The sequence below is a fragment of the Pelophylax lessonae genome (assembly GCF_965119305.1).
Source record: "Pelophylax lessonae genome assembly, chromosome: 1".
In the NCBI taxonomy this organism is placed as follows: domain Eukaryota; kingdom Metazoa; phylum Chordata; class Amphibia; order Anura; family Ranidae; genus Pelophylax; species Pelophylax lessonae.
The window spans coordinates 164,502,373-164,526,991 of record NC_138768.1 but is presented as its reverse complement, the minus strand read 5'-3'; the positions used below and the strand labels follow the sequence as shown (position 1 = coordinate 164,526,991).

Below are 24,619 nucleotides of genomic sequence, written 5' to 3'. Positions count from 1 at the left end.
GTGAGATACTGTAATATATCATTTTTTTTTTTACAAGTCTACACATAACATCTTAAACTTAAATATGTGAAGAGGAAAGAGGGCCAAATGGATTTGAGTGCTTGCCACGTGGAACAACATGCATCAGCCAATTTAACTTTCTACCCTGTCTATCAACAGATCACAATAGCTCAGCAGGGCGAGTTCGATGTACTACTTTGTATACTGAGTACAGCGGCTCTGATCGGAGTGGACAGTTTTTTTTTTTTTTTTAAAGGAAAAAACCTATAGTGTGTACCAGGCTTTAGGAGAGGGGGAAAAAATAAAAAATAAAAAGCAAAACTAACCTCACTACTTACTTAGAAGGCCAATTGCATTCATTTTATTTTATTGGGGTACATGAAACAGTCATATAGATTATACATAATATATATATTACTCACCCTCCATTTGATTGAGTAAGTAGACCGATTCACAAGAAGTTCCGTCACAAGGACCATAGGTGTAGGATAGAGGTACATGCCATATGGTACTGTAAAAAAACGCAATCATATTAGTAAAGCATCTAAATATAAGTTGTACTAGAAACATGCAATGCATGCTATGAAGCCATGCACCATCTAAAGCCATCCAGCTATTAAATAACTATGACTAACATGACATAGGCTGACCACATTTTCTATATCAGCTTTAGGGCTTGTGTACATGGGTATATTTTCTTGTCATAGAGCTGCATTTCTTTTCATGGGAATGTGGGAAAAGTCCAAACGGAGGGTAGAAGCAAGCTGCAAGCACATAAAGGCATGTAGCAAAAGCTCATCTGTACAACTTTCTGACTGGTGGCCACTAGTATTCCTCTGTAAAACTGGACATAGAAGAAAATGGAGATGAAAAGAAAAGTTGGTATCTTGTTGGTGGCTACGAACACTTATTTTCTTTACTTGCAGTTTTTACAAACAAGTCCCAAACCCTAAGAGAGTGACGTTTACTTTGCAAAACCACGGTGTATAACAAGCAGTTCGTTTTTTTTTTTCTTTAAATCATAAAATACTGTAGTACCATTTTTTTTTTTTTTTTGCATCACAAAGCTGCTGATCCTCTCCAGCCTATTTAGGCCTCTTTCTGTCTTCATACACTCTATACAATGTTGGCTGCACACCATTTCTGTGGACTGGCTTGCTGTGGCAACAATGGACCATGCCTACAAATCTGTGTCCGCATGGCTGCCGGTAGGCTTCACTGGGAGTTCATGGACAAGGTGACAATGCAGTGGCTTAACTGGGAAACCGTTGTCACCCTACAAACAGGAAGTGTCTAAACAGGAAGCTTCACAGTAGAATGACAAAGTATTATTATAATAAAAGCAATAGATTAACAAAGATTTAAAATAAATTGCATGCAATTTCAGTAATGGAAATGTCTGAAATTACATGCAAAGCATCTATGAGATTTTTTGGGTTTATATACTTTAACAATAAAACAAGCCTTACCTAATTAAATGACACAGACTAGGGTTATCAATTTGTTCTATTGTAACTAATCTGAGATACAGTATTTATATTATCCCTCCTTTACCATTGCATAAAAAGTCTTATCTATGTGAAAACTATGCACTGGTAAGTTCATTTTGTGGTTCTTAAACGAAATGTAGTGAAAACATGCAGTCTAGAGATAGCCACTCATAGTAAAATATACAATGACAAGGCTTGCGATAACCACTCTGTGTAAAGTGCAAACCTAGGGACTGCATCATGGGTTCAACTGCTTAAACTATATTGTCTGCCTTATATTCATTGTTGCTGATAAAGTAGTGGTGGCCTGATGTGAGAAAACATGAATGTGTATGTTTGGTGAAGGAAGTAATGGAAGGCCAGATACTCAGAATGCATTTTTTTTTTTTTATAGGAGAACTCTGAAATATTTTACTGGTAAACTACTTCCGATCAAAGCTGTAATCCTGCATTTCCACCGATAAACAGAAAACTGAACAGTGAAATGACCAAACACCTGGAATAAGATCGGAGGTTCTATATGAGTGACTCACACCAAATGCCACTAAATTGGGAAAGAAAGGAGGGAAAAAAAAAAACAACTTTTTTTTCTGACAAGTAAAAATCATTTTATACAGTATAATTAACAAAACATCCCTTGCTCTTTTGCTAATAAAGCCACTTCTAGAAATTGAAATGAGTCTTGTCAAGATATAGTGGGATAGCATGGACTCAGGACTCTGTCTTATTACTTGCTAAAATACAGTATCACACATAGTAAAGCAAAATCCTTTAAAATACATGTGGCCATAAAGTTGGGATATGATTATTTAGAAACAAACGTACAGATGAGCTTGCTATGGTAACTTGAACTATTCATAGCTGTAGTCTTTACATTTACCTAAATGTGACACTAAATGATACCCTTATTCTCCATATATAATCCGTACATATCCACTACCTAATGGTCCAATTTTCATTATATTACTTCTTAAGCCAACAGATTAAGTCATGTATGGACAGGCTGACACCAACTTGTACTTGGATACAACCTGCCTGCCAGATTTTACATGCGATTTTTGCAGGGAAGCCATCCCTGCCAAAACACAATAGCTCAGCAGGAGGGATTCCCCTGTTAGCACTGTCTGTGTTGATGGGGGAATTTGGTGAATTTCTTTCCTGCAACCTGTGGTCATCTATGGCCAGCCTTACTGTGTTTTTCTGCTTCTGTGTAATGGCCTCTGTGAGCTCCTGACCCACTCCAACCTCATCACTTTGTTTGGAATGAGCAGTGACTGTAAGTTGTGGTCATGTGCATGGCTCTATGTATGCTATAAATCCCATAGTCCATCTCAGGAGTGAGCAAGAGAGGGTGGCTACATGCCTACATTTTGTGGGAGCATGGAGAATGAGCATAGCCACCCTCTAGCAGGATGTCTGATCACAAAAAAAAAAGAACGTGGAGATATAGAGGAGGTTGAGAGCATCAGAAATACATTCTTGAATATAATTATTTTTTTTTTTAAAACAGAATTTAGTGTAACTTTAAGCTCACAGATCATCATACCAAAGAGTGGCCTTTTTTGGAAAAAAGTAGAACAGAACAAAGCTGTGCAGCATCCCTGGGAAACCAATCATATACTCATCTTCATAAGCCAAATACACTAGTTTAAACACAGCATATTATTGCTCCGTACACAGCAGATGGTAATGCATCTCCCTAAACATGCTTTAAGGAGTGCCCACCAACCTGCTTTTTGCTGGAATGTAATAGGGTACGCATTCCCATAATCTAAACCCATTCTTTTTCGCACATCTACTCCAGTGGAAAAAAAGGTTGCAAATCTACATTTAATATTTGCCAAACATGTCAAGAACAATGAAAAGCAACATATAACCAGGCAAGGCACACACACCTGGAGTTCCCAGTGGCATTGGCTGGATTTACAGCTCGTATGAATCGTTTCTGACTCACTGACACTTCCTTCCCCTTCCTCGCCACCGTCACCAGAGGATATCCAGCTTGCCGTGTCCAGGACCTCATCATGTTCTTCACATCTGGATTGGATTTGGTGACCTGAAAAAAGTGAAACGTTTGTCTCCTGTCACATGACAATATGAATACTGGAACTGATAAGAAGTGTCATCAGAACTAACTCTGATGGTCCTTCATAAAAAAGGCTTTCTGAGGGGGGGGGGGGTGGGGTTGTGTATTTCATACTGAAATATCACCCAAATCAAAATTTATAGTTAGGAATACTATTGTAAACTCTCAATGAACTCCTTTAATTAGGCTATTTCCTGTCCTGTTGACGAATAGCAAAATGAACGTACATATTAATTACAAACCCTGAGAAATACAGCTTTTCTTTTGCCTATAGCAAGCTCACTTTTTTTTTCTTTACACAAACTCAATGTTTTTTTGTTTTTTTTTTTAAATTAAAGCTCCAGGAGTAACATTTATATTTTGGCTAGAGGCCTGTTAATTTACAAGTACTGTACTTTTAATACCAAATAAATACCAAATATACATAAATGTTGATTATTGGGATGAGACAAACAAGGCTTCTTGTGATAGTTTTCAAAGACTTTTTACAATTTATTTATATTTTAAAGGCCAAACGAAGAAAAAAAAAAAAAAAAAAAACCCGAAAAAAATATGCCGGTTTGAACCAAGGTAATTTTAAGGCAAATATTTTTTTTGTATACAAAGTACTAAATTAGTTCTGTGATTTGTCCTATTTATCATGACACTAAAATGATGCTTCTAGTAAGAATAGCAAAGTTAGTTCCAATCAAAATAAATCTTTATTTTTTTTTATACTCTAACAAAAAATGCATGATACAAGAAAACACAACTATAGAAAGTATGTATAACAAGTTCCAAAACTTTTGAATTCAAGAAGCTACTTTTGGGTGAGTAGCAAAACAGCCTCAACGGAACAAGTCCAATTGAATGAGACTAACTGCTATTACCTTAATAAAAGGCCAGAAGGCAAAAGGAAGGAATTAATTGGGATCAGTTAGCTAAAACGAGGGGTAACCAAGTGCTAAACAGGAATGGGTAAAAAAAAAAAAAAATCCTTGCTACTCTTGCACTTAAGAGCCGGTTCACACTGAGGCGATCCGACTTCGAGGGGCGAACTGTGAAGTCGCGGTTCGCGACTTGCAGGGACTTCACATAATGGAAGTCAATGCAAGTCGCTCCCAGGTCGCCCCAAAGTAGTACAGGACCCTTTTTCTAAGTCGGAGCGACTTGTGTCGCTCCTATTAGAACGGGTCCTGTGCTAATCAATGGCGAGCGACCGAGCGAGACTTGTCAGGCTGACAAGTCGCCTGACAAGTCGCGCTAGTCTGAATGGGGTCTAAAAGAGAAGTATGGAATTAGGAAAAAAAAATAAACAAACAATCATACTTACCTAGATGGATGCAGCACTAATTCCAGTTGCAGCCATCCTCCGCCACATTTAACATTGAGAACTGAGCAATCAAACACCACTGATTGCTCAGCTCTCGGTCTTCAGCCGGCAGAGAGCCGCTGACTGTCAATCACCAGCTCTCTGCCCTCCAGCGCTCACTGGAGCCTTGGGCTGTGGAGGGGACGGAAACAGCTAGCCTTGGCTCTCAGTGGCTTGCCGAGAGGCCCAGCCAATTGCCAGTTCAGGCTTCTGGGCAGATCTGGACCATATGGTTGGGATCTTTTCAGAGCCTGGACTGGGTCTGTGACATCAGCCGACAACTGGCTTTAGCCCGCTGTCGGCTGAAAATCAATCACAGGAGTGCAGAACGAACTGCACTGCTGTGATCCATAGCAGAATTATAGCCAAAAAAGCTTTGGCTATACTTCTCCTATGATTCATGTTATCCAGCCAATATGCAGAATAAAAGAAAAAATCACTTTTGGAGTATTAAAGCAATTGGATCAGAATGGCAACCAAGGAACTATTCAGAAGCAGAAGCTGGCAAATGTAATATGGCCATCCTGCCATGTGAAAAATGGCCTCACATGTGTGTAATTTATTACAAACACATCTAAATAGGCCTAAAAGTGATGGAAACTATTGTGTTTTTCAGCAGCCATTTTGATATTCTGTTTCAATACTATATTCTAAGACATTCCCAGATTTCAATATACATTACTTAGCAGCTCAGGCATCCCAGCTCTTTCAGATTGATAAAACGGACAGGTCTAGATTCCTTACCTTCTTATGCCCCACATGGTCACATTCATCTGCAGACTCTCTATGTGCTATAACAAGTGGGATCAGGGGAGCAGAAGCTTTGGAAGATAGTCAATTCCTCCTATATCAGTATAGACTTATATGGGATGTTGTATTCGACAGGCTAAACTTCCACCAATTTCACAAATTCACGCCTCTATGGCATAATACTACGCTTCCGGAATTCTGCTCCATTCCTGACTCAAAAACATGTAGTACCAGGGGTGTGTACCATCTATCTCACCTTTTGGCAAATGTATACCTCAAACCATTCGATAGTTTGAAAGCTGAATTTACGCTACCAAACTAGAAGTATATTTTACAAGTCCAACATGCTCTTCGACTCAATTCTCCTCCATAACTCTCCAGCTTGACTCCATCCCTGTCATGGAGGTAATCAAAAGTTCTGATCCCAAAAAATTGATCTCAGTGTTTTACACCATGTTACATCTTCCCTCCTCATCCAAATTAACTTACGAGCTTAAACCAAGGTGGGAGAGAGATGTTGGTGCACTGGAGGATGAGGAATGGAACGAAGCTATGGACACTTGCAAGATAGTGTCACCTAAATTGTCAGATCGCCTTATGCAGCTATACATACTTCATCACTCCTACCTCACTCCTCTCAGATTAGCCAGGTATAAAAGAGACGAAAAACGCTCTCTGCCCTATGTTTTCCCGTGAGCTAGGATTGTTCTACCACTTATTATGGAAACAATGCAAGGTTTCTGGAGACAAGTTGTACAATTCTTACACAACACCGTGCGTTCGCCTCTAACATCACACCTTAAACCGTGTCTTCTGGGGATATTCCCCAAACCCGAGTTAAATGCTTGGTTATTGGAGATTAATAATACCTTGCTATACAAAATATTTAAGTATATACATAGAGGTTGCCCATCTAAATTCAACAAGATATGGGATAGATGGCTGTGGGCTCCTGAAACTTGTGTTTAAACAAGGGATACCTGTAAAAATATCTTTCTGACTTTCTAGCACTGCCATTAGTGTTATCAATATTTTTGAGTATGTTCGTCTGCTCCATTGAGCAAATGCTCAATAACTATCTCCTACTCTATGTTTTTCTATGTCTTGTAAAGCTCTGTACCTATAAAAAGGGATGAAGGATTCCCGAAAAGTTATTCTAATGTCGATTCGTTCAAAGTAAATTTTCTGTATTCCTTAACATGTACAATTTTTTAATAAAAGTAACAGTTTGAGAAAAAAAGGAAATCAAGGCAGCAAAAATTCAGAATAAATGACAGGTTACGAAAAAATAAAAACAAACCCCAAAAAACTCTTCAAATATATTAACAGTAAAAAGGTCAGGTGTGAACATGTAGGCTTTTCACATACTGGCGTATCGGATCGCGGGCAGAAATATCACGATTCTGCCCACGATCCCGAATCATTGCAAATCGTGGGACACCAGTGCGATTCCTGTGACTTGTAATGGTACCCCAAATGCCAAATTGTCACCCAACGAATCGCTGTAAAATCACACAAACAGCATCGTGGGACGTCAGTCGCCCAAAACAAAGAAATTCATTTTGGCGGCAGGCGTCTCGCGATTCTGTTTGCGCGATTATACCGCAATTCGCCTGGTGACAATCTTGGCAAAAACGTGCCGCGTTTGGGGTGCCATTGCAAGTCACGAGAATGGCAAGGGCATCCCACGATTTGCAATGATTCAGGATCCGATACGCCAGTATATGAACCTAGCCTTAAAGTCTACAGGTTACAAAAGTCAGTTTGTAAGAGGATAGAAAGCTGGCTAAAAAGACTATATTAGAGAGTAGTGAATAATGATTCATACTCTGAATGGTCTAGGGCTGTGGACTCCAAACTGCAGCCTGATGGTCCCTTTGCTAGCCTTTATCAGGCCCTTGGTGCACTTTTTCACCCAATGATATGAGGCACTATTCCTCCCATTAATACCAACAGTGCGGCATAATGCTTACAACTGACACTAATGATGGGGCATTATTCCTTCCACAAGTATCACTGATGGGGCACTATTCTTCCCACTAATACCAATGATGGGGCACTATTTATTCCACTAATACAAATGATAGGGCACTACTTCTCCCAGTAATACCAATGATGGGGCGCCATTTTTCCCACTAATACCAATGATGGGGCACTATTCCACCCGCTAATACCAACAATGGGCACTATTCCACCCTCTAGCACCAACAATGGGCACTATTCCTTCCGCTAACACCAACAATGGGCACTATTCCTCCCACTAAAACCAACAATGGGCACTATTTCTCCCACTGATACCATTAATGCGGCACGATTCCTCCTCCTGACAACTCTGAGATCATGCTTATTCTCACTGATGCTGGGCCCAGGACATTTTCTACCCCGACTGGCCACCTCCTAAGGTCTGAAGGACAGTCAACTGGTCCTTTGAAAAGTTTGGAGATCCCTGGTCTAGGGTTATTAGTGGTATATCCCAAGGATCTGTGTTGGGACCCCTACTTTTTACCTGTTTAGAAATGATATAGAGTTTGGGATTAAAACTACTATTTCGGTGTTTGCAGGTGACGCAGAGTAATTCACTTAGAGGTCATTACAAATAACAAGGTGGCAAAATCTTTACATCTGGATCATAAGATATTTAACCTCCACATATGGAAAGGCTTCTTCACAGTAAGAGCTGTGAAAATGTGGAATAGGCTCCTTAAAGAACCGGTTCTGGCCAGCTCAGTAGATTTGTTTTAAAAAGTGCTGAATGCATTGCTAAATGAACAAAAGATAACTGGATATTAACATTCATTAGTAATAACACCAGGAACTAGGTAATATCTGATTGCTTTCGGAGAGATTGGGAAGGAATTTATTTTTGCCTTGCTAGAACAAGCTGGGCCATACTGTATAGGGTCTTTTGCCTTTCTCTGAATGTGGGTATAGGATTCTGTAATTGATGATTTTTTATTTACTTTAATAACAGTAATAACAGTGGCAACATTGCAGTTCTCTGTCCTCGCACTGCTGGTTACAGTGGAGGCTCTAGTTCGATGACAAAATCGCAATACGGTCCGCTCCGTGTGAAAGAGGCCTTATGCAAATAGATTCTTTTTTTCCAGCTGTGTACCAATGTAACAATTAAATAGAAAAGGCCTTCCTAAACTCAAAGAGAAAACACTGACTGAGCCTGCCTACTCTTTAATTTTATGTAAAAATGGCCCTTATATGGTATCATTGTAGTCCAAAGCTTTTTTTATGTTATATTTTGGGGTAAATAGCTACCAACTTAAATCACTATCAGGCCTTTATAAGGGGTATAACACGCTAACATAGTATACAAAAGCAAAAAGCTTCTAAGTGAGAAGCCAAAAAAATTCTGGTATAGAAAAAAAAAAAAAAACAGACTTCTGGGACTATGAGGCCGAAACATAAGATGTATAAGGAAATAATCACTATATACATACTGTATACAGTATAAATACTTACCAGGTTCATGCTTTCCCACAGACCGTCACTCTTTGTCGATCCATATTGATGTTCTTTTAAATAATACATTATACACTCATGGAACTTCTCCTCAGACAGGTATGCTTTAAGCATTAGTAGAATAGACGCACCCTAAAGCACAAGAGATATGCAAATACAAAATACAATTAGGAATGACACCAATGGGTCTTTTATCAAACTTCTGGCTGTAATTAATATCAGTTATATTCACAAAATCACAGAAACCACCCTAACCAGCATTAACATCCGGCCTGCTTGAATTTGATTGCATCTGCTTATCACATGGAGAAAGAGCATTTATTTCTATGACTGGTGTCACCAAAGAGGCAGTGAACCTAGCAGACTGGGCATGCTGTGAAAGAGGTGTGTACTGACACATTATATCATTGGGTGAGGACAGGATAATAAAGCTTTGGCACCTTTGGGGGGGGGGGGGGGGGGGCTCATGACATCCCATCACATCCCAGAAGTGAAGTCAGGATGAGTCACCCGTGCGTTTCACAGCCCAAGGAAGCGCCGGCATCCACCAGCAGCGTCCCCATGAGTCACAGCCGCAAGAGGCCATTCTGACCTATCGCTCCACTCACAGGGATGAATTTACAGTGCCAACTACATGCCTTTGATGTTTTAACCTTTGTGAGTAACATTCATGTGATCTCCAATAAACCCCATATATGCTGCACTTAGTATGGCACTTGTGTTTTTGCCTTAGCTATCTCTAAGTCACTTCTTGCTTGCACACAGAGCTGCCTTTCAAGTGAGCCCATATATAGACTTCTGCTTATTTATGGACTTTCTTTAGACTGTTTTTAACGCACAGATTGTAATCAGAACCATTTGTGCCCACCAGTACTTCCAGTCTTGCGCCAATATACTTTTATATTATTAACAAGGTAATATAGGGCTGCATTGGTATTTAAAAGAAGTATGAGAATTTGCCTCTGCCTGGGTGGAGGAACCAGCAAGGGCTCAAAGCCACAGGGGTCCCAGAACGCCCCACGGAGGTCCTCCACAAAAGGAGCGGATGTCCTGACACCACAGGATATCTAGATACTGTATAATCATAACATATGGGTAAGAATTCACTAAATGCCTCAAAAGGGGTGAAATAATTACAGACTTCCCATTGACCGCCTAGGGGGGGTCCGTTCCTCATCTGATGCAAAAAGGACGTCCGTATGTTGTCCTCCCAGGCATTGCACAATATATCATTAGGTGACGACAGGATAATGAAGCTACAAAGTTAATTTTTAAAGCAGACCTGAAGTTATTTTAGTTCTGGATGAAGTGGGGAAGGTTAGCAACAAATTTTATCTCAGTGTCCCAGCTGGGGAGATTCTCGGTCTCTATATTTCCTACTTACCATTGCCAGCAGGGCAGAATATGATGGGTAATCAACACCTTTTTTAATGTTGTTTTTTTGGAGACACCTGTTTTGGTGACAACTGTAAGACGCTCTATTCTGTTGTGACTCTAGGTCAAGATGTTAAATCTCTCATGGGTACAAACACACAAAAGAATAAACTGGTAGGTGTGTTAACATTTCCCTGCTCTACCACAAAGTGAAAAACAAAAAAATGTTGCCCTCAATATACTTTAAAGCTAGCCATACATTTCTTTTTTTCATTAAACCAGCGGAGATCCATTTTCTCCACCCATCTATTCAAGGTGGCTATGGGAATTGCTCCTGCTGAGCTGCTCTGACGGAGGGTAAACTTCCCTGCTATCAAAACACACTGATCAGTGTTGCCAGTTATAACCGGAGGTGCTGATCATATGGGAAAGCACAACAGGCTGGTATACAGTAGTATATTGACTTCTGTACAACCAGCCTGCCTATATATGGATGGAATTTTGGCTGGTCCCTGCTGAACCAGCTGAATTTTGATCCATGCATGCCCGCCTTGAAGAGGTTATAAAGTTTTGCATTTTATTTTTTTTAAATCTAAAACATGTTTTACTTACTTGCTCTGTGCAATGGTTTTGCACAGAGCAGTCCCGATCCTCCTCTTCAGAGGTCCCCCGCTGGTGCTGTTTGCTCCTACCCCATGCTGAGAGCCCCCATAGTAAGCGCTGTGCTAGCTCCTGAACCGACTGTGTCTAGCTGAGCTGGCTCTGTGTGCTCCCCTCTCTCTCCTCCCTCGTTGTGAATGACAGCAGCCTGAGCCAATGGCTCCCGACTCTCTGACTAAAAAGGAAAGAAAGAGAGAGAGAGAGAGAGAGAGAGAGACGCTGCTCTTGTGCACATCGCTGGATTGACATCGGCTCAAGTATAAAGAGGGACTGGAGAGGGGCGTAGCACACTGAAGCTTTTTTACCCTAATGCAGTACATACAATAAAGGAAAAAAAAAGCGCTCTGCTTTAAAACCAACTTTAAGATCCCCATATACTGGAAAATTACCAAAACATAGTAAATACCAAAACCTTTTTTTGTCTTTCAACATTCAGACATCCTTTTATAATACACTTGTTTACCACTACTGTTTAACATAGTGCATAATACTAGGTTAATAAAATTATCTCATATCAGCTAACTAAAAAGCAGCACAATGAATTGCCTGGAAACCAGCACACAAGCCAAGATTTGAAAGTGGTCAGGTGACCATTGCCTGAACAGTCTGTAGACATCTTTAGATTTTACCAGGAAAATGGGGGAGGTCAATGACCACTATTGATTCCCCAATATGAACAGTAGCAGGTGCTTGGCACACTTACATTTTGGGTAATAGAAGTACTCCTATTTATGTGTGCATGTTTTAGGTCACATTGTACAGGGGAAACATCTTTTAGAGGTTTGATCTAAAGTGTTTTTTTTTTTTTATCAGCATGTTCTTTTCTTCCCTCTCCATCTGTGAAAAATGATCACAGAATATAATGTATATATTTCATATAAATATGCATGTTTAACATTTGTAGTCAGTTTAAGTCTGGATAGATAAAGGAGCACTTTGATGCAACTGGTCAGCTCAACAAGCACTGCTATATTTGGAACAAAGGGTCCCTGTATATATCAGCTATCTGCAATAAATGAGGATAGAAAAATATATTGGCAATAGAAATTTCTATTATCCTTGTGCATTGCTGCCATCTGCAGGGAAACTAAATATGTCTGCACATGAGAGTATTAAAAAAAATGAATTGCTAAAGTACATTATAAAGAAACCACCTTTTGGAGGCATTGGACCCCTGGCTGCAAGATTATAGATCAATCACCTGGACTCATTTTAAGGCATTCCATGAGGTATTGATCTTTCTGCCTACCTAACTTGATAGCACGTATTCTTAGAAGATTCCAGGTACTACTAAACACAATGTTATTGTACCAAAAGAGCCCACGGGGGCTGCAACGACAGTAGTACCTTATCTGTAACATAGCCTACTCTTTCTTTAAAGCGGAGTTCCACCCTAGAAAAAATGTTTTAACTAAAAATACCCCCGGGACAGTCAGGGCTAGTGCATTTAAGCAACGATAGCCTCTGAACTGTCCCCTGTTTCACTTACCTTTTTGAAGAAATACTTACCTTGAAAAGGTCTTGTCCAGCGCTGCCATCTCCGGTGTGGGCAGCTGGAGCTTCCTCTTTGGTGTCCTCTACGGTGACGTCGGAGTCCCAGAATGCCCTGCTCGTCACTTCCAGCGCAGGCTCGTCATCCCTGCGCAGCTTCTAAGCATGCCCAGAAGCTGTTTAGCAGGGAATGATGCGCCTGCACCTGAAGGGACGAGCGGGGCCGGTGCAGGCGCATTGACTCCTGGGAGCGATGACGTTCATCTCCTGGGAGTCAATGCAAGGAGGAAGTGACGGCACGGGCTGCAGCCGCAGAGGGAGGAAGAGAAAGGAAGGCAAGTATATTTTCATTAAAAAGAAGGTAAGTGAAACAAAAAAAAAATTTAATTATCCAATTCTTTTTCAGGTAAATTAAAGCAAGCGGACGGTGAAAATTTTTTTTTCAGGGTGGACCTCCGCTTTAAAGTATGATGCCCATTATACAAACCTGAACCTCATTAGCCTGTATGTATAATATATTTACTCCTCTTGCTTTACATACTGTTCCTATTGCAATTACTTGCTTCGGTTAAGTTATGTCATCTTTAAATATTCAATAAAGAGACAGATTATTAAAAAAAAAAAAATACATAAAATTATTACAAAAAATAAATACATAATATAAAATTACTACAAAACATTACCTTAATGTAAGAAAGGTCATCAAATATTTCCTCAATTTGCTCTGGAGACTGTACATCAGTAGATATAGGATGAGATGTTTGTAAAGAATCCTTTTCCATGGCTTCACAACGGGCTGTTAAGAAGTTATTGTCCTAATTTCAGAGGGGGAAAAAAATGACACTTATTGTATTTTACAGAAAACCACAGATAAGCGTAATTTAAAATGAAGTGGCATTTAAAATGAACTGCAATTCCCTCCAGTGCCAGTTGCAGCAATAGTCACAAACACTTTGCCCTATAAAGCATGAAAGATTTACTTTTTATGATTTGGTATTGCACTGGGTTTCGCGTAATGCTAAAATGACATCACTCTATTACTTGCCGTTTGTGTCCCATTGGAGAGATTTCCCCTCACTTCCTGCACCATAGCCAAAACAACAAGTGAGAGGAAATCTCTGCAAATTAAAGGATCCCCTTAGGGACCCCCAAGCCATCAGAACCAGTGTCCCCATTGGAAGATTTCCCCTCTATTACTTTTCTGGGGACAACCCAAAATTTGGCATCTTCTTTTACTTTCCCTTTCAAGGCTATAAGTAAACAGGACAAATAGAGAGGGTGAATCTCCCTAATGGGGGCACAGACAGCAATAAAAACTGGCAAGTGTTCTAATCCCTCCCCACTCTATTCAAAAATTAAAGAAAGTTTTGCCTTTTGTCATACTTTATGTTCAATCATTTTTTCTTGATTAAGAAGAGGGATAAAAAACAAGGATGGTACACAATACAATTATGTCACAACAAATATAAAGCATATGTTAGGTTTAGAATCGCATAAGGTAGTTTACATCAAATATTAACCGGTAATTGGTAAACCAAACAATTAAACAAGCAGCAGGTACAGCCAACTGAACACAATTGTCAAGGAGGGGGACGCAAGCTCATCCACCCTTTAGTTAAACTTTAAGCATGTAGCTATTGATTTTAAAGAAGCCATTAAGTATCGGTTCACACTATTGCGATGCGGGAACACTGCAAATCTACTGCGTGTTCCCGCATCGCAACCGCAGCACAGGCAGTTCACACTGCCACATGCGATACGCTGGGGGGTGTCAATTCAAAGTTAACAACACCCCTAGATCAGATCGCATATCGCAGTGCGATCTGACAGTTCGCACAGGAATCGGATCGCACTGGTGTGAACCATCATGGGGTCTGATTCTGCTGCGGACCAAAAAAAGGGTCCTGTACGAGTTCACTGCGATTGCGGTACGAATTCAGCCATACAAACTGTATAGCTGAATTTGCACCGCACAGACATCGCATGTGATTTTAGGAGCAGTGCACTCCGACTCACGTGCAATGTCTGTCATCGCAATAGTGTGCGCCGGCACTAAAAGTGTACTATATGTCTGGGGGCCAAAAAAAAAATAAATAAATTCAGTACATCTTTGCCATAAAATACATATTTCCCATGTTTTGCCTGCTGCACTTAAATTACAAACAGTGTTGTCAGCCTTGACTATTTCTCCCCTGCTGGACTGCAGTAGCCTCTTTAATATTAAAGTAGGGTAGGGAGGTGTTCTATAGCCCAGAAGACAATGACTGGACAGGGCTGACAACACTGTTTAGGAGTGTGGTGCAACAGTTTTTAAACTGACCCATAATCAAAATCGTTTCCCTTTAAATTCTCCAAAAATAATCCATACACATTCGTGGTTTAATGGTTAATTAACCATCCATTACGATTACAAAGCCTCCTTCTAAAGTCCTGCGTGAGCGCCCGAAACTCTTTTCCTGCTTGCTTCTGTTTGTTTGAATGAGCGGTGTATATTAGTTGCAGTCATGTGCCCTGCTCTATGCACATTACAAATCCCATAGTCCATCTCTGGAGCGAGCAAGAAAGGACGGCTATATGCCTACATACAGTGGGACCCCAGAATATGAAAATAGCCCTCTAACAGGAAGTTGTATCACTTTAATCACTTCAGCCACAGAAGGTTTATCCCCCCCTTCATGACCAGGCCATTTTTTGGATCTCCAATATTTTTACTTTTTCCTAAAAAACACATCCAATAAAAAAAATAAATTAAAAAAATTAAAAATAAAAGTTCTTCATCAATTTAGGCCAATCTGTATTCTGCTACAGGTTTTTGTAAAAAAAATATATATATATCCCATAAAGTGTATATTGATTGGTTTGTGCAAGTGTCTACAAACTATGGGATATTTTTATGGAATTTTTATTTATTTCTTTACTAGTAATGGCGGCGATTTGCGACTTGTAGCAGGACTGCGATTTTGCAGAGGACAAATCAGACACTAAGTGACACTTTTTTGGGGACCAGTGACACCAATACAGTGATCAGTGCCTACAAATTTGCACTGTTACAGTACTAATGACACTGGCAGGGAAGGGGTTAACATCAGGGGCGATCAAAGGGTTAAATGTGTCCCTTAGGGAGTGCTTTCTGAATGGGGATGCTTTAACAGTGGTTAGACAGATCCGTGTTCCTGCTTAGCAGAAACACAGGATCTCTATCTTCCCTTGTCACAGAAAGGCAATCTGCCTTGTTTACATAGGCAGACCGCCGTTCTGCCTCTCGGGAACGATCAGCGGGTCCCGGTGGACATCAGGTCTGACTGGCTCCCGCTGTGTCCAATCAAAAAAAAAAAAAAAAATGCCATTTTTTTCTGGCACATGCTTGGATAATGCAAGTCTACAGAGTTTCACCGCATTCATTAAACTCTGGGGCAAATTCCTTTGCAAAGTCCAACTTTCCCTGCAAAGTGAACAGCCTATTTGCTTTTAGTAAATAAACCCCTTATAAGCTGGTTCTTTGTTAAATGTGGATGGCACACAATGTAACCTGATGAAAGCACTTGATGAAATAAAGTCACATAAATTGTAAGCTGCTCTAATTGCTGTCTATTATACCTAAAGCCTGGTACACGCGGGCCGATTATCGGACGGTCAGGGCAACGAGAGCCAGGTGACATTCAGCCCGTGTGTACAGCAGACTGTCTAACAAAAGCCGGCCGAACGTCCAGCTTTTGTCAAATGGGCATTCTGGAAAAACAGAAGCCAATCAGCATCTGATCCGCGCTTGCTGCCAATGGTTGTGAGCGCTGATCACGGTGTTCTGGAGTGGGAGATTGCTGTACTAACATTACATAGTTAGTACAGCACGCTCCTCCCACTGGGTTAAACTAAAAAAAGAATTAAAGTGTGTACCAGGCACCCTCCTATAATTTATTGCTATAGAACAGGGGTCCTCAAACTATGGCCCTCCAGTTGTTCAGGAACTACAATTCCCATCATGCCTTGTCATGTCTGTGAATGTCAGAGTTTTACAATGCCTCATGGGATGTGTAGTTCTACAACAGCTGGAGGGCCGTAGTTTGAGGATCCCTGCTATAGAAGGATGGTTCTCACTTTAATAAAAAGACATGAAACAAGATGTGTATAAATGCAGCTACTAATCAAATACGCGTTTGGCACATTGCAGTAAAATGAAGCATAATTCACCATATTATAATGCTGAACAGGGAATAAAACACTAGAAACCCAAGTAAGCTGCTATAACAAGTCCCATCAGAAGTGGCTGCAATACATTCAAATCTTGCTGACTGTTTAAAAGTGTCTCTTTGATGGCAGTGAAGAGCTTTCATCCCCTCCTCTCTCTCTCTCCAAAGACACGGAGTCTGGAATAAATATGAGTGGCGTATAAAAAGACTACAAATTAATCGTATACCATGAGAATGAATTATTAATAACAAAGAAGGCTTTTGAAGTGGTGAAAACTGTGGTGTACGGTTATTTTTCATACTAATTAACTGAAAGAGCATCTTAGATGTGTATGTGCCTCTCAATAGTCAATGACTTCTGAAACGGGAGATGCACTGCAGCTGAGAATCATTTTTTGTTTGTGCGATCACATTAGTGTAATTATTTGCTGCTGTGAGATATAATTTGCGCCTGTCTTTGTATGCATTTGCTTCGTTAGTAACATCATTAATACTTATGAAGGGAATTACAGAAGAGTGACATGCTGTTTGATGAAAGAGGCCTGCATTGATAGATTTATAAAGACCCTTTGCCAGGTTGGTTATTAAAGTATGGCATGACAGTTAATCAAAGAGGTTTATGATTTAGTTCATTGCCCTACCTCTACACAAGTGATCCCCCTTTGGACCATCACAAATACTTCTGCCAAACTCATCCACTAAGCAGGATAAGAGTTGGCGCATCACACATACCTATATAGCATCAAGGGGTATGCAGTTCATGTATAGTCATTAGTCTGGTGTAGTTGATGGCTGAAATAGAGGACACTCAGGGCCAGCTCAGCTGCAGAGAGAAGTCAGCTCTGAAAGTGGAAATAAAAACAAAAAGCAGAGCGCCTCTAAGGGTTATCAGTTTGATTAAAGGGTAAGGCAGGTACAGGAAAACTGCTCAAATTTAAAACAGTATAAAATAGCTCATCTGTTATGTGGTCTGCAGGAACACAGGGGGTCCACAGCTGGATGTTTGTGGCTCCAAGAGGTGGTGCAGGGGATGGTGAAGGAGGGAGATGTCTGGAGGGCCAAGAGACCAGAACAGAACACCTTCCTGAAGCCCCCGGCCATCCTACTATCTAGTCTCTTTGCCCTCCAGACATCTCCCTCCTTCACCATCCCCTGCACCACCTCTTGGAGCCACAAAAATCCAGCCGTGGACCCCTGTGTTCCTGCAGACCACCTAACTGATGAGCTATTTTATACTGTTTTAAATGTGAGCAGTTTTCCTGTACCTGCCTTACCCTTTTAATTAAACTGATAACACTTAGAGGCGCTCTGCTTTTTGTTTTTATTACCAACCACTAAGGTGCTCCTCTTTGCCAATCCCTCCACTGGCTTCCAAACACCCAATGTATAAAATTAAAAATACTAACATCGTACAAAGCCATTCAAAACTCTGCCCTAAGCTACATCAACAACCTCACCTCTGAATATTACCCAAGCCATCTTCTTCGCTCCTTCCAAGATCTCCTATTCTCCAGGTCCCTTGTCGCCTCCAGGTGAGCCTAAAGCCTCTCCCATGCTTTGGAACTCCCTACCTCAATCTTCGACTCCGTCCACCTTTGGGCAATCTCTGAAAACTCACCTATTCAGGGATGACTATCCTATCTCTACCTAACAAATTATTATTTATTTATTTTTTAGCCATCAACCTATCCCCTCCACAGTTAATACCTTCTGTATCCTTTGCTTTTCCCACTAGAACAGGGTTTCTCAACCAGGGTTCCATGGAACCTGTGGTTCTTCCAGAGGTTGCTTAGGGGCAAGGAGCAATGTCTGCCTCTCAGATAAGTTTCCACTGACACAATCTTTTCAGCCATCTGTAAGGTAATCTATCCCAATGCACATGACCATACACAGTTTGAAAAATAATGAAAAAACAGTTTCCTGGGATCATACAAACTATATTATAATCCAATCGAGTTGGAAGTGGTACTTCTTGGTAATGTAATTACTGTATGGTCTATTGAGACCTGGAGCTTCAGCAACTGGGGTGGATACTAAAACAAAAAGGGTCGGGGTACCACACAGGTGGAAACCCCTAAAAGAAAGTTGCAAGTAAAGCTCAACACCGGAATCAGTACAAAAACCCCCTTATTAAAAACTCAGGCTGGTAAACCAATTCCAGCCACTAAAAACTACAGCGGACACAAAAAAAAAGGGGGGGGGGGACCCCCTGTGATACTCAGTGTATACACAAATAAACACAGTCACACATAATACCGCACATAAAAAGGGCCCCACGCAACCAGACTAGTGAACCATCAAAGAACTACATCTTTAGGAACCTCATGTAGTAAAGTGCAATGAAAGATAAAATATCACAATTCAGCGGGAAACAGGTGATGCTGGAATAAACCCTAAAAAGGAGGAAAGAGGAAGTTCAAAGCCAAATTGCTGCTCTGGCATAGATATATCAGATCTCCGGGTAAAAAGTCCTAATCAGAAACATGGATGGGTGCTGAATTTATACTCCTTTAAACAGGAGAGTTTGGTCATGTGGCTAAAAAGCAAAATCAAAGATAAGGAAGCTGTCCATCACTTATTAAGCCACCAAAGTTGAAGTACATAGCTATCTGAAGTCCTTAGGTCATAGACAAGCTGAGGTCATAGACAAGCTGAGGTCATTGTTAAATGATGGGATTATTCACAATGTATATGTACAGTTTGGAAGCTCACAGCATGATCTGTAGCATAAGGCCCCTTTCACACATAGGAGTCCGTCGGCGCACTCTGTTTTTCTCAGCGGGGGATAGATCCGCCGATCCCCCGCTAAGCATGCGGATGGCAGCTGTGTCTCCGCGCTGTGTGCGCAGACACAGCTGTCAGGTCCCCGCTGTTCTCTATGGGGGAACAGATGGTCCGTTCTCATCCGATCCCATCGACTGATGGAAAATAGGGTTTCCATCCATCCAGATTTGACGGGTCGGATGTCAGCGGACATGTCTCCGCTGACATCCGATGCCCCATAGAGAAACATGGGGCATTCGTTCAGATCCGCCTGAAAAAACGGACAGGCGGATCTGAACGGTCCGCCTGTGTGAAAGGGGCCTTAAGGTGAGTAGACACAAGTGATCCAGTCTCCCAATAAAGTCCTCAAGGAGCTGGTGAAGAAGCTGTCACCCACAATGAAATGCCTCACTTGGGGGAAGTATTCCTAGGAAATGCTATGTACAGGTCGGGGCAGCACCTGGACAGTAAGGTAGAGTGTGGAAGTCCATGCAGTCACTGTCAGTAAGGCCACACTGTGGGGGTCAGGGTTGGGTATAAGATCAACAGTTCATAAGTCTCATGGCTGATGCGGCCTTTAAATCTTCTTACCCTGCCCTTTTAGATGCGTGTAGGTCAGTCTCTATTAATGGAACCAAATCCCCAGGGTTTGTGGAAGGTCAAGTGCTGCGGCTAAAGGTACTCGCTGCCCCCGTTTCCTCGTCTGTAGTTGCGGCTTCTGGAAATCGGAAGGCAAGCCGGAGGTCCTCAGAGCGGCTTGGACCTTCCACAGACCGTGGGGATTCGGTATAAGTTGTAGATATAGTAACTTTTGTATAATTTGGGGGGGGGGGGGGGGTTTACATTTTGTAAACTGTTGGCACTATGTAAATCTTGTATAATTATAGTAATACTAGTCTGTAAACTGTCACATTAGCTCTGAATGTAGCATGATAATGGTACAGGAGAGATGTACTGTATAGCTAGTTATATTGGCTGGTTGGTCTGTCTGTCATTCTCCTGCAGGAGACTACTGTTATTGTTTAGTATTTTAGATTGTAAGCTCTCATGACCAGAGCCCCTTTAACCCTCTTGCACTAAATCGTATGGTAACTGTACGGCCTCCCTGACAATGCTAAAAATGTTGAAACTCTCATTAATTTTTGTCTTAGTGATAATGGTTACCAGTATGAATAGAGAGGGGGAATCAATCCAACAGAGAACCAGACCGAAATGAAAACCTGACAGGGTCCTCATCCTTCCACACATCTAAAACAAACATTTTGGTTATACATACAAATAGATAGTATGTAATGGGGCAAAACCTGAACAATACAAGCTCCTGTGATATAATTCATCATAACATACACCTGAACTGACAGAAACACAGAAGGTTCGCATTGCGGACCTTAGTCTGAAAATGACAATTGTTGGCTGTCTTTTGTCTTAATATCTTCTGGGTCACTAACCAAGACATAGAACGTAACTAACAAAATCATAGGAGAAGTCAAAATGCCTGATCTGAATGCTTGTTTCTAGTTAATGACACAACAGGGTTGATCTACTACAACTGGAGTGCGCAAAATCTGGTGCAGTTGTGCATGGCAGCCAATCAGCTTCTAACTTTAGTTTGTTCAATTAATCTTTGATACATATAACCTGGAAGCTGATTGATTTCTATGAAGAGATTATTCAGATTTTGCACTCATCAGCCTTGGTAAACCAACTCCAATAAGCAATGAAGCTATTCGTTGACGTTTACAGACAGGCAACTAGCATTTTCCAAAATTCAGCAATGGCATCCGCATTTTTCACACATTGTTCCCTGTGGTAAGAAGAAAACAGGACCATACAGGAATAGTACTGGGATTTTCAGCACTGCAGTTTTTGTATAGTTATGAAGGTAACAAAGGCAATGCCACTACAGCAGTACTTGGTTGTATTAATGTAGTCGTAAAGGGACAGTGACCTGCATGCAAAGACGTACAAAAAAAACTTTATTCCTCTGTTAACTGGAATGGGTATATTGTCTTAAACCTGTATTAAGAATGAAATCTCATTGGTTGACATGGGTTACTACATTTTGTGCTGCATAAAAGTATAACAAAAAGGCAAAACTTTTTATTCGTTTTGAACAGAGTGGGGAGGGATTAGAACACCTTTCCATATTTAAAGCTGTCTGTGCCCCCATTAGGTAGATTCACCCTTTCCGTTTACCGTTATCATCTAAAATAATTTAAAATTTGGGATTTTCATATAACAGTAATAGAAGGAAAATCTTCCAATGGCGACTCGACTCTAGTTCTGGTGATCCTGGTGACAACCGGAGATTCCCTTATTTTGGAGGGATTTCCTTTCACTTCACGCAATGAGAAAGAAAAAAACAAAAAAAAAAAAAAAAACCCTCCCTTACTCTAACCAAAATGGAAAAAAAAAAAAAATTGCCCTTAGTTTTTCTTTAACCAATAAGCCTCAAATTTTCTGACAAAAACACCTATATTAGGAGGTTGGCACTTATAAAAGTGTGACACAGAGAGCATTTATTCTATGTTCAGGTCAATGGACCCTATGGGGACTAAAGGCACACAAAATAGCTATATACAAAACAGTTACTAAAGCAGCTGGAATAAATAAAGGGGGGAAATACATACATTAAATGTGTGGGGAAGAGCTTTTAAAAAAAAAAAAAAAAAAAAAAAAAAAAAAAAAAAAAAAAAACCCACACAGTAGACCCTTATATCAAATTAACTTTTTTTGTATTTGTACAAATTATTCGCAAACCTTCCCAACACTTTTAGTCTTCTTTTACTATACCATTTAACCACTTACCGCAAACTGACGTTAATTAACGTCAGCAGACTTTAGCGGAGCCGCTCGATCGTTACCCGGGGGCGGGAGGGGACGTCCCCCCCCCCTACCGCCGCCTTCCGTGGCTTTGCTCGGGGCATCGATCGGGTCTCCGATGACGTAACCCAGAGGCGGCGTCCATGACGTCACTTCCGGGTTACTGTGCTGCAAAAGACGGCAGTTTTGAAAAACGGCTGTATGCAAAAATGCCGTTTTCGGCGTTTTGCATACAGGGAAGTGTAGTGGAGGGGTCTAGGGTCTTTTAGACCCTCGATCCCTCCATAAAGTGTACCTGTCACTACATATTGGTGTCACAAGGGATGTTTACATTGCTTGTGACAGCAATAAAAGTGATCAGATTTATTTATTTTTTTTAAAAACTGTAATAAAAAGTTATAAAAAAAAAATAAATAAATAGGAAAAAAAAAAAATTTAGCCACCCCCGTCAGCTCGCGCACGAAAAAAAACGTATGCGCAAGTCGAGCCGCGAATGAAATCGCTGTTCAAACCCCACATGTGAGGTATCGGCGCGATCGCCAAAGCGTGGGCAATAATTTAAAAAAAAGAGCTACACTCTAACTCTAAACTGGTAACCGTTAAATAAATTTAAAGCGTCGCAGATTGAGATCTCTATTGACCGTAGTTTGTCGCCATCCCACGGGGGGGCGCAATTTTAAACCGTAACATGTTGGGTATCCATTTACTCAGGGTGACATCATCTTTCACAATATACAAAAAAAAAATGGGCTAACTTTACTGTTTAGTATTTTTTAAATGCAGTGAAATGTGATTTTTCAAATTTTTTCCAAAAAAATGGCGTTTTAAAGACCGCTGCGCAAATACTGCGTGACAAAAAATTTTGCAATGACCTACATTTTATTCTCCAGAGTCTTTGCTAAAAAAATATATATAATGTTTGGGGGTTCTAAGTAGTTTTCTAGGAAAAAATACTAGTTTTAACTTGTAAACAAAAAGTGTCCAAAATAGGGCTGGGGCTTAAGTGGTTAAAGTGTATACAAGAACTGGAAGCACCAACAAACTTATATAAAAACAGTTTTTTCAGCAGTACATTTCATATGGTTAACAACAGCACCATCTTGTGGCAGTTAAAGATCAATGCAGTAGCATTATAACGGTTTACTTGTATATATGATACAAGAAAAATGTTTGGAAAAATAAATATTTAAAGCAAAGCAATGAGTACCATAAAAAACTGCCTGGGCTTTTTAGAATTTTCAGGTTTCACACTCATGTAAATGTTGTAATTCTGTGGCTCTTCAGTTATCTCCCTCTGGACATGCTTTTGATTATTTAGGCCACCCCAGCACATTTATCAGCCATTGGGAAGGTAAAAGGGGACAGGGAATAAAGCTGGCCATACACCCGTAGAATTTTAACATTTGGTCATTTTTTTATTGTTAGTGGGTTCAAATTCATGGTCATTTTCGACTACAGTGACGAGAAATTTCAAAGGAGCAGGATGGAAACATTTTGAGCGTATGTTTTTCATTCAGGAAACTACATTAATTTTAAAATTGACAACATTTTTAATTATCGGATGACGTTTGTCCAAATAATTTTCATACGAATGTTCCTACAAAAGGTTGGTTAAAAAAATGTACTAGTGTATGGCCAGCGTAAAGTGGAATTTCAGCCATAACCTAACTTAAATCCAAACCTACTCACAGCCACATACTATACTTAATCTATCCAACCCTGTAAGGAAGAAATCTTACTTTTCTGAAGGCGATATGGCCCGGTCTCCAGCAGCAAATGCTGTGTGCAAGAGAGAACCGACAACGACCGGGAAATGCCTGGGAAGTGACATCACCCATTGAGTTACTATGGGGCTTCGGTTGTTGGCTGCCTCTTCTGCACACTTCTCCACCGAGAAGCCACTGCTGACAGCTCAGCGTGGGACTACACTGCAGCAGCTGCAGAACAGGTAAGTATAGCAATTTCTTCTTTACAGGGCTAGATAGATTAGGTTTAGAATGTGGCTGCAAGAAGGTTTAGAGTTACAGTAAGGGGAAAAAAGTATTTGATCCCCTGCTGATTTTGTATGTTTGCCCACCGACAAAAGAAATGACCAGTCTTTAATTTTAATGGTTGGTTTATTTTAACAGTGAGAGACAGAATAAGAACAAAAATATCCAGCAAAATGCAT

General features: G+C 40.6%; 1 protein-coding gene across 1 annotated transcript in view; it reads right to left on the bottom strand.

Moving 5' to 3' along the window:
* The window catches only part of LNPEP (leucyl and cystinyl aminopeptidase), a 149,542-nt gene that overhangs the window by 62,544 nt on the left and 62,379 nt on the right, over positions 1–24,619 (bottom strand). Inside the window, exons 7-10 of the mRNA XM_082258796.1 lie at positions 13,360–13,491; positions 9,152–9,283; positions 3,386–3,546; positions 423–511 (exon numbers count right to left, since the gene is read on the bottom strand). Coding sequence (XP_082114922.1) covers positions 423–511; positions 3,386–3,546; positions 9,152–9,283; positions 13,360–13,491 — 514 coding nt within the window. The remainder of the gene's footprint in view (positions 1–422; positions 512–3,385; positions 3,547–9,151; positions 9,284–13,359; positions 13,492–24,619) is intronic.